The 16,227-nt window shown below is 39.7% G+C and overlaps 1 protein-coding gene across 3 annotated transcripts in view; it reads left to right on the plus strand.

Moving 5' to 3' along the window:
- The window catches only part of LOC133544209 (FERM and PDZ domain-containing protein 4-like), a 138,347-nt gene that overhangs the window by 31,677 nt on the left and 90,443 nt on the right, over positions 1-16,227 (plus strand). The window contains exon 1 of one of the 3 annotated variants that reach the window (XM_061889347.1): positions 3,379-3,690. The exons of the other annotated variants lie outside the window; for them this stretch is intronic. Coding sequence (XP_061745331.1) covers positions 3,650-3,690 — 41 coding nt within the window. The 5' untranslated portion in view covers positions 3,379-3,649. Of the gene's footprint in view, positions 1-3,378; positions 3,691-16,227 lie in introns of those variants that run through there. 3 annotated transcript variants of the gene reach the window in all.

The raw sequence follows: 16,227 nt of genomic DNA on the forward strand, positions 1-16,227 counted from the left end.
ATAGCTGCAAGTCCAAGACATTAGATGACAGTACTGTATAGTTTATGTTGTCTTGGCTAGTGTTGCGTTTGGACCAGATGTTCCTCCAAGGGAATTTAAGTTACTGGTCAATCACAAGTTCTTTTGATGACACATAAACTGAGTTTAAATGATCACCCAGAACAGAATAGGTATTTTGCAATTTATTCCAAAGCTTTGGAGAGACCAACCTAAAAAAAACACATTCAAATTGCGTCGCCAAGTTGATCTGAAAACCTTATGGAAGTGTTGTCTTCTTCAATATGCCAATAGCCCCCGCCCTTCAGAGCGAATACTGATACCAATGTTTTGTACTTTGGTGTTTAAACTTGAGCTTATTATCATAACTGTTGTCCAGTTGTCACATCTTGTTTTAGTACAACATTTCAGAGTCTCATTTATAGCTGCAAGTCCAAGACATTAGATGACAGTACTGTATAGTTTATGTTGTCTTGGCTAGTGTTGCGTTTGGACCAGCTGTTCCTCCAAGGGAATTTAAGCTACTGGTCAATCCCAAATTCTTTTGATGACACATAAACTGAGTTTAAATGATCACCCAGAACAGAATAGGTATTTTGGAATTTACTCCAAAGCTTTGGAGAGACCAACCTAAAAACAACACATTCAAATCGCATCGCCAAATTGATCTGAAAATCTTTTGGAAGTGTTGTCTTCTTCAATATGCCAATAGCCCCCACCCTTCAGAGCGAATACTGGTACCAATTTTTTGTACTTTGGTGTTCAAACATGAGCTCATTATCTTAACTGCTATCCAGTTGTCACATCTTGTTTTAGTACATTTCAGAGTCTCATTTATAGCTGCAAGTCCAAGACTTTAGATGACAGTACTGTATAGTTTATGTTGTCTTGGGTAGTGTTGCGTTTGGGCCAGATGTTCCTCCAAGGGAATTTAAGCTACTGGTCAATCCCAAATTATTTTGATGACACATAAACTGAGTTTAAATGATCACCCAGAACAGAATAGGTATTTTGCAATTTACTCCAAAGCTTTGGAGAGACCAACCTAAAAACAACACATTCAAATCGCGTCGCCAAGTTGATCTGAAAACGTTATGGAAGTGTTGTCTTCTTCAATATGCCAATAGCCCCCACCGTTCAGAGCGAATACTGGTACCAATTTTTTGTACTTTGGTGTTTAAACATGACCTCATTATCATAACTGCTGTCCAGTTGTCACATCTTGTTTTGGTACATTTCAGAGTCTCATTTATAGCTGCAAGTCCAAGACGTTCGATGACAGTACTGTATAGTTTATGTTGTCTTGGCTAGTGTTGCGTTTGGACCAGATGTTCCTCCAAGGGAATTTAAGCACATAATAGTGAGAGTCCAGTCCATAGTGGAGCTCACATAATAGTGAGAGTCCAGTCCATAGTGGATTTAACATAAAAGTGAGAGTCCAGTTCATAGTGGATCTAACATAATAGTGTGAGAGTCCAGTCCATAGTGGATCTAACATAATAGTGAGAGTCCAGTCCATAGTGGATCTAACATAATAGTGAGAGTCCAGTCCATAGTGGATCTAACATAATAGTGAGAGTCCAGTCCAAAGTGGATCTAACATAATAGTGAGAGTCCAGTCCATAGTGGGTCTAACATAATAGTGAGAGTCCAGTCCATAGTGGGTCTAACATAATAGTGAGAGTCCAGTCCATAGTGGATCTAACATAATAGTGAGAGTCCAGTCTATAGTGGATCCAACATAATAGTGAGAGTCCAGTCCTTGGTGGGTCTAACCTAATAGTGAGAGTCCAGTCCAAAGTGGATCCAACATAATAGTGAGAGTCCAGTCCATAGTGGGTCTAACATAATAGTGAGAGTCCAGTCCATAGCGACTCTAACATAATAGTGAGAGTCCAGTCCATAGTGGATCTAACATAATAGTGAGAGTCCAGTCTATAGTGGATCCAACCTAATAGTGAGAGTCCAGTCTATAGTGGATCTAACATAATAGTGAGAGTCCAGTCCAAAGTGGATCCAACATAATAGTGGGAGTCCAGTCCGTAGTGGATCTAACATAATAGTGAGAATCCAGTCCATAGTGGATCTAACATAATAGTGAGAGTCAGGTCTATAGTGGATCTAACATAATAGTGAGAGTCCAGTCCTTAGTGGATCTAACATAATAGTGTGAGAGTCCAGTCCATAGTGGATCTAACCTAATAGTGAGAATCCAGTCCATAGTGGATCCAACATAATAGTGAGAGTCCAGTTCATAGTGGATCTAACATAATAGTGAGAGTCCAGTCCATAGTGGATCTAACATAATAGTGAGAGTCAGGTCTATAGTGGATCTAACATAATAGTGAGAGTCCAGTCCTTAGTGGATCTAACATAATAGTGTGAGAGTCCAGTCCATAGTGGATCTAACCTAATAGAGTCCAGTCCATAGTGGATCTAACATAATAGTGAGAGTCCAGTCCATAGTGGATCTAACCTAATGGTGAGAGTCCAGTCCACAGTGGATCTAACATAATAGTGAGAGTCCAGTTAAGTGGATCTAACCTAACAGTGAGAGTCCAGTCTATAGTGGATCAAACATAATAGTGAGAGTCCAGTCCATAGTGGATCTAACCTAATAGTGAGAGTCCAGTCCATAGTGGATCTAACATAATAGTGAGAGTCCAGTCCATAGTGGATCCAACATAATAGTGAGAGTCCAGTTCATAGTGGATTTAACTTAATAGTAAGAGTCCTGTCCATAGTGGATCTAACATAATAGTGAGAGTCCAGTCCATAGTGGATCTAACCTAATAGTGAGAGTCCAGTCCATAGTGGATCTAGCAGGAGAACATTCTGAGCGGAGACGAGTCAGCAGTGCAGAGATGTCCCCAGGCGAGCGGTCCACCCTGGGTCCCGACTCTGGACAGCCAGCACTTCATCCATGGCCACCGGATCTCTGTCCGGAGAAAACAAAAACAAACGGCAGATCAACTGGTCTAAAAAGGGGGGTCTTTTTAAAGGCTAGAGTATACAAAAGAGTTTAAAGATAAAGATCCCTGCACCTCTTCCCTTGACCGCGAACGTCTCACATGGGATCAAAAAGAGGACGAAGGGTCATGTGACGTGTGATCTACCAAAGAGTCGGGGGTCTTGCTCCCATCAGCGTTCCAATCTGCAGCGTCAGCGATTCCTCTTCACCGCTCTCCCCGCCGCACTTAGTTGCCATTCCCCCCCCCCCATCAAGTTGGCCATCTTTCAAGCATCCCCTAATCTCCAGGCCACCTTCCTCTCCGCCTCGGTCGTCAGGAGAAGCAGGAGCCAGGCGGCATCCATCATGCAGTCAATGCCTAACAACCGCCCCCACTCTCTCTCTCTCTCTCTCTCTCTCTCTCTCTCTCTCTCTCCATCCCATCCCTCAGCCCTCCCTCCACCCCGGGATGGAGAGCACTCGCACATGCTCACTGCAGCCCGACCGAGCCGGGCGGGATGCAGCAGAAGGACTGAACTCACGTTCCCCGACCCACACCAGGACCGGGAATTCAGATCCGGGACCCGTCGGGCTTCTGAGTTTTTTTTCAGGCTTCTGCTGACTCGGTCATGGATGACTTTGGAGGGTCGGAATGTGGAGTCTTTGATTATTTGGGGCTGGACCACCTGGTGACAAGACTGCATGGATGTGTTGGGTTTCTCTAAGATGCAAAAGACCCCCGGGTGAGTTTGCAGCTTATGTTCTGTACAAAGCAGCCTTTAAAGAAATATAAGTTCAGATTTCTAACATATGGCCAAGAAAATCTCCCGTAATTCTTGCAAGAGTTTGAAAAAGTTGACCAGGAAGGCTGGAAGAGGCAGAACTTTCTCCATTTCAGAGTCAGCTTGTGTTTGATGATAAGGTCTTGTTCTTTAGTCAAGGTTTCTTAAGACCTCTCAAGTAGACTGGGGCATGATTACAAAAAATCGTATTTGATAAATATCGTTGTCAGTTCTCAGTTTCAGTTGTTACTTTTTTGGGATGTGAATACAATTAGTTATTCAGTAAGCTACCGATTCTGATACCGATTGTCCGATACCGATGTATTAACCCTATTTTTGTTTGATTTATTTTTGGTGCGTCAGTGTGAAAATGTCAACACCATATTTTACTTCAGTTGTCCCTCACGTGTTGCTGTTGATTGCCATGAATTTTCCGCAAAGTAGGAATCATCAATTATAAATCAATCAATTAATCAATCAATGTTTTTTTATATAGCCCTAAATCACAAGTGTCTCAAAGGACTGCACAAGCCACAACGACAAGGAAGAACTCACAACCCAGTGGGACGTCAATGTGGATGACTATGAGAAACCTTGGAGATGACCGCAGATGTGGGTAAACCCCCCCCTCTAGGGAGACCGGATACAATGGACGTCGAGTGGGTCTGACATTATATTGTGAAAGTCCAGTCCATAGTGGATCTAACATTATAGTGTGAGAGTCCATCTCACACTACTATGTTGGATCCACTATGGACTGGACTCTCACTATTATGTTAGATCCACTATGGACTGGACTCTCACTATTATGTTAGATCCACTATGGATTGGACTCTCACTATTATGTTAGATCCACTATGGACTGGACTCTCACTATTATGTTAGATCCACTATGGATTGGACTCTCACTATTATGTTAGATCCACTATGGATTGGACTCTCACTATTATGTTAGATCCACTATGGACTGGACTCTCACTATTATGTTGGATCCACTATGGACTGGACTCTCACTATTATGTTAGATCCACTATGGACTGGACTCTCACTATTATGTTGGATCCACTATGGACTGGACTCTCACTATTATGTTAAATCCACTATTGACTGGACTCTCACTATTATGTTAGATCCACTATGGACTGGACTCTCACTATTATGTTAGATCCACTATGGACTGGACTCCCACTATTATGTTAGATCCACTATGGACTGGACTCTCACTATTATGTTAGATCCACTATGGACTGGACTCTCACTATTATGTTAGATCCACTATGGACTGGACTCTCACTATTATGTTGGATCCACTATGGACTGGACTCTCACTATTATGTTAAATCCACTATGGACTGGACTCTCACTATTATGTTAGATCCACTATGGACTGGACTCTCACACCATTATGTTAGATCCACTATGGACTGGACTCCCACTATTATGTTAGATCCACTATGGACTGGACTCTCACTATTATGTTAGATCCACTATGGACTGGACTCTCACTATTATGTTAGATCCACTATGGACTGGACTCTCACTATTATGTTGGATCCACTATGGACTGGACTCTCACTATTATGTTAAATCCACTATGGACTGGACTCTCACTATTATTTTGGATCCACTATGGACTGGACTCTCACACCATTATGTTAGATCCACCATGGACTGGACTCTCACACCATTATGTTAGATCTACTATGGACTAGACTCACACTTTTATATTAGATCCATTATGGACTGGACTCTCACTAATATGTTAGCTCCACTATGGACTGGACTGTCACTATTATGTTACATCCAGACTGGACTCTCACACTATTATGTTAGATCCACTATGGACTGGACTCTCACTATTATATTAGATCAACTATGGAGTGGACCCGCGCACTATTATGTAAGATCCACTATGGACTGGACTCTCACTATTATGTTAGATCCACTATGGACTGGACTCTCACTATTATGTTAGATCCACTATAGACTGGACTCACATTATTATTATTATTATTATCTAACATAATAGTGTGAGAGTCCAGTCCATAGTGGATCTAACATAATAGTGAGAGTCCAGACCCTAGTGGATCTAACGTGATAGTGAGAGTCCAGTCCATAGTGGATCTAACATAATAGTCAGAGTACAGTCCATAGTGGATCTAACATAATAGTGAGAGTCCAGTCCATAGTGGATCTAACATAATAGTGAGAGTCCAGACCCTAGTGGATCTAATGTGATAGTCAGAGTACAGTCCATAGTGGATCTAACATAATAGTGAGAGTCTAGTCCATAGTGGATCTAACATAATAATGTGAGAGTCCAGTCCATAGTGGATCTAACATAATAATGTGAGAGTCCAGTCCATAATGGATCTAAAATGATAATGTGAGAGTCCAGTCCATAGTGGATCTAACATAATAGTGAGAGTCCAGACCCTAGTGGATCTAACGTGATAGTGAGAGTCCAGTCCATAGTGGATCTAACATAATAGTCAGAGTACAGTCCATAGTGGATCTAACATAATAGTGAGAGTCCAGTCCATAGTGGATCTAACATAATAGTGAGAGTCCAGACCCTAGTGGATCTAATGTGATAGTCAGAGTACAGTCCATAGTGGATCTAACATAATAGTGAGAGTCTAGTCCATAGTGGATCTAACATAATAATGTGAGAGTCCAGTCCATAGTGGATCTAACATAATAATGTGAGAGTCCAGTCCATAATGGATCTAAAATAATAATGTGAGAGTCCAGTCCATAGTTCGGTGCGGCTAACTGTCTTGACGAGGACTTTGGTGTGATTTGACTTCCCGTGGTGCAAAGCGACTGGATCGAACATGGCGTGAGGTTAAAAACATGATTTTAATCTTAACTCGGAAAAAAAGGAACAAACAAAAGGCGCTCTCAGCAGATTCAAAAATTGGCTAAGAAAACAAAACTACCACAGAGGCAAAACTATGGACGTAAAACAAAACTTGCAGACTACGGCATGAATAAAGAAAACTAACTTGGAAAGAGAAAAGAGCATGAAAAAGAGCAGCATGGATCATCAGCACGAATAACAAGGGTGTGTAGAGGGTGATGTCGCCAGGCTGACTGCCTGGCAACTGCAGGCTTAAATAGAGGTGACTTGGTTACCAACAGGTGCGGGAGTCCAAATAAATCAGATGTGTTACATGAGGACAGGTGAAAACTAATGGGTTGTCATGGAAACAAAGCAGGAACTGACAGAGTGAAAAAACCAAAGAACATAGCCAAACTAAACATAATCACCAAGACATGACTGACATTTGGAAAGACGTTTTTTTTCTCCTCTAAAATTTTGTGGGTGTGGCTTAAATATCGGTGCGTACTATAGTCCGGAAAAAACGGTAATTAGGGACTGAATGTCGCTTTGGGACAGAGGACCCTATTGCATTTCTAGCGTTCTATTCTTTCTTTATTATTATTCCGCAGCTTTGAGCTGTAATTTGACCCCCTTAACATGCTTCAAAACTCACCAAATTTGACACACACATCAGGACTGGTGAACATTGCGATTTAATCAGAAAACCTAACCCTAAAACTAAAAAATGCTATCTAGCGCCCCCTAGGAAGAAAACACAGACAAAACTGCCTGTAACTTCCATTAAGAATGTCATAGCGACATGAAACAAAAACCTCTATGTAGGTCTCACTTAGACCTAGATTTCATCCACTAATATCCTTCAGCAAAAATCAACAGGAAGTTTGCAATTCCCCCTTCAAAACAAAAGTTATGTAAAAACACTCACCTTTGCCTCTTTCAGCTGTAATTTGACCCCCTTGACATGCTTCAAAACTCACTAAATTTGACACACACATCAGGACTGGTGAACATTGCGATCTAATCAAAAATCCTAACCCCAAAACTCAAAATTGCGCTTTAGCGCCTCCTAGGAAGAAATCACAGACAAAACTGCCTGTAACTTTCTTTAGGAATGTCGTACTTACATGAAACAAAAACTTCTATGTAGGTCTCACTTAGACCTAGATTTCATACACTAACATCCTTCAGCAAAAATTAACAGGAAGTTTGCAATTCCCCCCTCAAAACAAAAGTTTTGTAAAAACACTCACCTTTGCCTCTTTGAGCTGTAATTTGACCCCCTTTACATGCTTCAAAACTCACCAAATTTCACACACACATCAGGACTGGCGAAAATTGCGATCTAATCAAAAAAGCTAACCCCAAAACTCAATAGTGCGCTCTACTGCCCCTAGGGAAAAAACACAGACAAAACTGCCTTTAACGTCCAATAGGAATGTTGTAGCGACATGAAACAAAAACCTCTATGTAGGTCTCACTTAGACCTACATTTCATATATTGACAGTTTGCAATTCCCTCTTCAAAACAAAAGTTTTGTAAAAAACGGTCACCTTTTTTCAAACATTATCTCCTCAAAGCGCGTTGGTCGTGTCGGCTTCAAACTACCACAGGAGAGAGATTGAACCCTTCTGATTAAAAGTTAATGAAAGAGTTTTTATTACTGCTACGGTTTTGATTGTATCATCCTTCAAAGAACCGCTGCGCTGAAAACCATTTCTAAGATGGCCGCCGTGCGCAGACACAGTGAGGGCGACGTTTTTTTTTCGTCGTTTTTTTCCGTACCGTCTGCTGCTGTTGCGCACGCACCAACATTCATGAGGGAGGGGCTGTGATCGTCTATACCAAGATGGCTGCCAGGTGCCGTAGCTAAGCCGGTATGTTTTAAAGTCGTCGTTTGCCTGCATATCGTAAAAACAACCGTCCAACATTTTACAACTAATTGTAAACTTCTAGGTGCCGACCATCAGGGCCAAGTTGCGACGAGAGAGTGTGTCGATGTTTGGATATTACGCCGAGTTGGTAAGTCTATCTGTTTGCTAATAGTAGCTACTATCCATCCAGCTTCTACCGCTTATCCGGGCTTGGGTCGCGGGGGCAGCAGCCAAAGCTTGCAGCTTTAATTTGTATTTGTACTTCATGTAGTCAACTTATGCTTAAAATTGCTTAATTAAATGTTGAGTTTGAGTTAATTTGGAACATGCAAGCATACAACATGATACATCACAATTTCCAGTTTGTCTCTTCAAAAAGACCGAAAAGAAGTAGGAAGAAGCAGAGCTTATTTAATACTACCCTCTTTCTTTTCCATAACTAAAAGTTTAGTTCAGTTCCTTTTCTCAATTTATTTACAATATACTCCATAAGTTATCAAAGTAAAATTAAATAAATACATAATAATTGGTGAAGTAAGTTATATTTCATTTGATGAAATAAATAAGATTATTTTGAGACTGAAAGAATCCATCCATCCATCTTCTTCCGCTTATCCGAGGTCGGGTCACGGGGGCAGTAGCCTAAGCAGGGAAGTCCAGACTTCCTTCTCTCCCCAGCCACTTGGTCCAGCTCTTCCCGGGGGATCCCGAGGCGTTCCCAGGCCAGCCGGTAGACATAGTCTTCCCAACGTGTCCTGGGTCTTCCCTGTGAATGGATGGATTAAATATATTCAGAATATTTATCATGGTTCTTCTTCTTTGTACTTTGTAAACATAATTAAATGTTTACAATATGCTTTAAAAATATCCCAAAATTATTTGTAAAAAAAAATATTTTCCTTTTAATATCCGCTTACCTTCTGTCAGGCTTGTCCCTGACAGTTTGGCTATGTTTTAGTTTTTTCCTCTGCATTTGTCTTTGTTTCCTCTGTGTGTAGTATTTCCTTGTCAGCGCTCTTATTTTGTCTGTTTCCTGTGTTTCTCCCTGGGCGCTGTTTCCTCTCAGATGCGGCTGATTGGCACCTGGCCACACCTGGTTTCAATCAGCCCGCTCCTATTTTAGATGTGCTTTGTCCTTCACTCTGCGCTGGATTATTGTCGTTGCTACCTGTCGTGTCGTGTTGCGGTAAGCTATATTTGGTAGCGGTTTGTAGCTTACTGTCTTTTGTTCCCTGCTTCCAAGTTTGTTTGTTCATAGCCAAGTTTGTTCTCCGCCTCGTGCACGCTATTTATTGTACCTTTTTGGTTTTGTTCTTGTTTTAGTATTTAAAGATTAAATCATGTTTACCTGCAAAACGCCTGCCTCCTTCTCTGCATCTTGGGGTTCGTCACAAACTAACTCCGACACCTTCGGATGTGACACAGTTCCATCTTCACTAATTCAACTTTACGAAGCGCTTATTTCCTGTGTTGTTTCAAGCGTGCTTAGCAATGAAACATTCCGGCTCCTGATTGCGCTTCCTCTCTGTGTAACATGCTTAGCATCGCCCTCCAGCCCCCCAGTTAAGTGATAAAGTGGATGGAAATAAAAAGGAATGCATTTAATTTGCCGCAATAGAGGGGATGATGATCAATTTACCGTGGATGCACACACACAATTAGCTGCTCTCTCAACCGATCGACCAATGGGATCGGCTTTTGTGATCGGCTTTAAAAAGCATTAGCCTTCGGCTCTGCCCAGCCCTGAATAGCTTTTGGAGGGAAAATTTCAACACTTTATCTTTGCTCACTGGCAAAAGGATTTGAACCAAATCCTCTAAGCGGACTTTTAGGGTAGCACCTCAGTCGTCTACCCTGAGTAAAGCCAAAGAGAATTTTGTAGCATTTACAGCAGGGGTCACCAACGAGTCGCCCGCTGGCCTGTTCTAAAAATAGCTCAAATAGCAGCACTTACCAGTGAGCTGCCTCTATTTTTTTAATTGTATTTATTTACTAGCAAGCTGGTCTCGCTTTGCTTGACATTTTTAATTTTAAGAGAGACAAAACTCAAATAGAATTTGAAAATGCGAGAAAATATTTTAAAGACTTGGTCTTCATTTGTTTAAATAAATTATTTTTTTTACTTTGCTTCTTATAACTTTCAGAAAGACAATTTTAGAGAAAAAATACAACCTTAAAAATTATTTTAGGATTTTTAAACACATATACCTTTTTGCCTTTTAAATTCCTTCCTCTTCTTTCCTGACAATTTAAATCAATGTTCAAGTTTTTTTTTTTATTGTAAAGAATAATAAATACATTTTAATTTAATTCTTCATTTTAGCTTCTGTTTTTTCGACGAAGAATATGTGTGAAATATTTCTTCAAACTTATTATGATTAAAATTCCCAAAAATTATTCTGGTAAATCTAGAAAAACTCTAGAATGTAATTTAAATCTTATTTCAAAGTCTTTTGAATTTCTTTTAAAATTTCTGTTCTGGAAAATCTTGAAAAAATAATTTGTCTTTGTTAGAAATATAGCTTGGTCCAATTTGTTATATATTCTAACAAAGTGCAGATTGTATTTTAACCTATTTAAAACATGTCATCAAAATTCTAAAATTAATGTTAATCAGGAAAAATTACTAATGATGTTTTTATTAATTTTTTTTTTTAATGTTTTCAAAAACATTCGAATTAGCTAGTTTTTCTCTTCTTTTTTTTCGGCTGAATTTTTTATTTTAAAGAGTCGAAATATAAGATTAACTAAGTTTCAAAATTAAATTTTCATTTTTTTCCTGTTTTCTCCCGTTTTAAACCATTCAATTAAGTGTTTTTTTCATAATTTATTCTCTACAAAAAACCTTCCGTAAAAGGAAAAAAAATGTACGACGGAATGACAGACAGAAATACCCATTATATATATATATATATATATATATATATATATATATATATATATATATATATATATATATATATATATGTATATGTATTTATTAAAGGTAAATTGAGCAAACTGGCTATTTCTGGCAATTTTTTCAAGTGTGTATCAAACTGGTAGCCCTTGGCATTAATCAGTACCCAATAAGTAGTTCTTGGTTTCAAAAAGGTTGGTGACCCCTGATTTACAGCCTTATTGTTTTAGAAGACTCATTTTGATCATTTTGAAGGCAACTGAAGATGTTCTGTGTGTTCTCAAGCTGGAGAAGATCAGGCTGACATTGAACGGTTGTTCTGCAAAGTTTCAAGAAGTGCGGGGTGTTTTTTTCGAGATATGTCGGAGATACTTATTTTCAAATGAACCCTGGTTGAATCACAATCGAAACGTGGGTGGTTGATGAGCCTTTTGTGTGCTTGTGGGTTGCTATATCTCTCTAAGGCATGGGTGTCAAACTCTGGCCCGCCGTTTAATTTCATTTGGCCCTTGAGGCAATATCAAATTAACATTAGAGCACCACATTCACCGCTAATACTCATACTTGCCAACCCTCCCGATTTTCCCGGGAGACTCCCGAAGTTTAGTGCTCTTCCCGAAAATTTCCCTGGGTAACCATTCTCCCGATTTCCTCCCGAACAACAATATTGGGAGCGTGCCTTAAAGGCACTGCCTTTAGCGTCCTCTACAACATGTCGTCACGTCCTATTTTCCTCCTTATAAACAGCGTGCTGGCCAAGTCACATAATGTATGCGGCTTTCACAAACACATACTTGGTCAACAGCCATACAGGTCACACTGAGGGTGGCCATATAAACAACTTTAACATTGTTCCAAATATGTGCCACACTCTGAACCCACACCAAACAAGAATGACAAAACACATTCCGGGAGAACATCCGGACCGTAACACAACATAAACACAACAGAACAAATACCCAGAACCCCTTGCAATACTAACTCTTCCGGAACGCTACAATATACACCCCCCCCCCCCCCCCCCGCTACCACCACACCCGACTCACCTCATTTATATTTTATTTTCAAATGTATTAGCCTGTGGAAAAAGTTAATGTTGATATTTACCTCAGAAGGCTGCAAATAAAAAAGCGGCATTCATTTTTTTTAATTAAATTTTATTTAATGAACCACTGATGTTTTTTCGTTTGTTTTTTGAAAGTTGATTTTGCATTATTGCGTTATATAAGATCTGCCTGTTCCATGGGAGGAAGCCGGAGTACCTGGAGGGAACCCACGCAGTCACGGGGAGAACATGCAAACTCCACACAGAAATATCCCGAGCCCGGGATTGAACCCTTGATTACTCAGGACCTTCGTATTGTGAGGCATAAGCACTAACCCCAGTACCACCGTGCGCCCCTATTTAAGCCTTGCTTGTTTAATATTCAATGCAAAACTTGTTTGGGTCCCTATTAAAAGGTTAAGTTGTTCAACCTTGGCCCACGGCTTTGTTCAGTTTTAAATGTTGGCCCACTCTGGATTTGAGTTTGACACCCCTGCTCTAAGACCATTCAGGCATGCAGATGTATGCAGTTTTATGTTGACATCAGTCTGTAGTTTCTTACCTTTTTTCAAGGTAATTATTTACTTATGTATTTCATTTTACTTGTTCGGGGGGGAAAAATGGCACATTTGATGTTCAGTACAGGCCAACAATTTGGAACCACCTTCTCAATCAATGCGTTTTTATTTTTATTTCCATGACTATTTACAAAGTAGATTGTTACTGAAGGCATCAACACTATGAATGAACACATGTGGAGTTATGTACTGAAAACATGTTTTATATTCTAGTTTCTTCAAAATAGCCACCCTTTGCTCTGATCAATTTTTCGCACACCTTTGGCATTCTCTCCATGAGTTTCAAGCACACCTGTGAAGTGAAAACCATTTCAGGTGACTACCTCTTGAAGCTCATGGAGAGAATGCCCAAGAGTTTGCGGAAAAGTAATTATAAGAGAGGGTGGCTACAGTATTTTGAAGAAACTAACAGTTTTTAGTTTTATATTCTAGTTTCTTCAAAATAACCACCCTTTGCTCTGACTACTTATTCGCACACTCTTAGCATTCTCTTGATGAGCTTCAAGAGGTAGTCACCTGAAATGGTTTTCACTACACAGGTGTGCTTTTGAAGCTCATCAAGAGAATGCCAAGAGTGTGCAAAAAAGTAATCAGAGCAAAGGGAGGCTATTTTGAAGAAACTAGAAGCTTGTAGTTTCTAGTTTTACATTCTACAAACTACAAGCTTCTAGTTTCTTCAAAATAGTTTCTAGTTTTACATTCTACAAACTACAAGCTTCTAGTTTCTTCAAAATTGTTTCTAGTTTTACATTCTACAAACTACAAGCTTCTAGTTTCTTCAAAATAGTTTTTAGTTTTACATTCTACAAACTACAAGCTTCTAGTTTCTTCAAAATAGCCTACCTTTGCTCTGATTACTTTTTCGCACACTCTTGGCATTCTCTTGATGAGCTTCAAAAGCACACCTGTGAAGTGAAAACCATTCCAGGTGACTACCTCTTGAAGCTCACCAAGAGAATGCTAAGAGTGTGTGAATAAGTAGTCAGAGCAAAGGGTGGCTATTTTGAAGAAACTAGAATATAAAACTAAAAACTACAAACTGTTAGTTTCTTCAAAATACTGTAGCCACCCTCTCTTATGATTACTTTTCCGCAAACTCTTGGGCATTCTCTCCGTCAGCTTCAAGAGGTAGTCACCTGAAATGGTTTTCACCAGTAATCAGAGCAAAGGGTGGCTATTTTGAAGAAACTAGAAGCTTGTAGTTTCTAGTTTTACATTCTACAAACTACAAGCTTTTAGTTTCTTCAAAATAGCCTCCCTTTGCTCTGAATACTTTTTTGCACACTCTTGGCATTCTCTCCATGAGCTTCAAAAGGTAGTCACCTGAAATGGTTTTCACTTCACAGGTGTGCTCGAAGGTCATGTAGAGAATGCCAAGAGTGTGCAAAAAAGTAATCAGAGCAAAGGGAGGCTATTTAGAAGAAACTAGAAGGATCCAATTTCTAGTTTTATATTCTACAGAGGACAAGCTTCTATTTTCTCCAAAATAGCCACCCTTTGCTCTGATTACTTTTTCGCACACTCTTGGCATTCTCTCGATGAGCTTCAAGCACACCTGTGAAGTGAAAACCATTTCAGGTGACTACCTTTATAAGCTCATCAAGAGAATGCTAAGAGAGTGCAACAAAGTAATCAGAGCAAAGGGTGGCTATTTTGAAGAAACTACAATTTATAAAACAAACTAGAAACGTCTAGTTTCTTCAAAATAGCCACCCTTTGCTCTGATTACTTTGTTGCACTCTCTTAGCATTCTCTAGATTGACTTCGAGAGGTAGTCAGCTGAAATGGTTTTAATTTCACAGGCGTGCTTGAAACTCATGGAGAGAATGCCAAGAGTGTGCAAAATGTAATCAGAGCAAAGGGTGGCTATTTCGAAGAAACAAGAATATAAAACTAGAAACTTCTACATCCTACAAAATAGCCACCCTTTGCTCTGATTACTTTTTGCACACTCTTAGCTTTCTCTCCATGAGTTTCGAGCTTCTCTTGAAGCTCATCGAGATTACTTTTTCGCACACTCTTGCCATTCTCTCGATGAGTTTCGAGCTTCTCTTGAAGCTCATCGAGATTACTTTTTCGCACACTCTTGGCATTCTCTCGATGAGTTTCAAGGACAACTGTGAAGTCAAAACCCTTTCAGGTGACTACCTCTTGAAGCTCATCAAGAGTGTGCGAAAAAGTAATCAGAGCAAAGGGTGGCTATTTTGAAGAAACTAGAATATAAAACAAGTTATTTCCCCCATAACTCCACGTGTTCATTAATAGTTGTGATGCCTTCGGTGACAATCTAAATGTAAATAGTCATGGAAATAAAGAAATTGCATGGAATGAGGAGAAGTTGTGTCCAAACATTTATTTTCTTTAACTGATCGGCGTCTGATCGATCGGCACATTCCTACAATTTACCTTTCCTTCCAATTATGTTGTTTTCCGTTGTGAAAGCAATCTAAAAAAATAGTTACTATGTCGACCTCGTTAACCTGTGTTTTGGCCCAAATGTGCTGACTCGGGATCGAAGCGCGCTGAATGTTAAAAATCCGAAACACTAATAAAAACTTTAATAGAAAAAGGAAACAGTAAATCCTGTTTTTATAACCACATCACTCTACATCCACAGCTGCTGACTGGAACTTGTAAAGAAGCACTCTGGGTAAATAACAGGTATACTGATTGCGGAGTGTAGTATTTGAGGGGGTTCTGCACCGAGAGAAGGAATAAATATAATCGGTTCATCTTTGCAGCAACTTCTACTCATCTGCTCTGACTTCGGAACCAGATATTGGAGTGTTTCTAAAGTCACTGATGTTGCACCTGAGTAGGTCACCGTCTTTGAGTTAAGAGGAGGTCTACAAACCCTGTTTCCATATGAGTTGGGAAATCGGAATACAATGATTTGCAAATCCAATTCAACCCATATTCAGTTGAATGCACTACAAAGACAACATATTTGATGTTCAAACTCATAAACTTTATTTTTTTTTTGCAAATAATAATCAACTTAGTATTTCATGGCTGCAACATGTGCCAAAGTAGTTGGGAAAGGGCATGTTCACCACTGTGTTACATCACCTTTTCTTTTAACAACACTCAATAAACGTTTGGGAACTGAGGAAACTAATTGTTGAAGCTTTGAAAGTGGAATTCTTTCCCATTCTTGTTTTATGTAGAGCTTCAGTCGTTCAACAGTCCGGGGTCTCCGCTGTCGTATTTTACGCTTCATAATGCGCCACACATTTTCCATGGGAGACAGGTCTGG

This window comes from Nerophis ophidion, linkage group LG27, assembly GCF_033978795.1.
Source record: "Nerophis ophidion isolate RoL-2023_Sa linkage group LG27, RoL_Noph_v1.0, whole genome shotgun sequence".
NCBI lineage: Eukaryota > Metazoa > Chordata > Actinopteri > Syngnathiformes > Syngnathidae > Nerophis > Nerophis ophidion.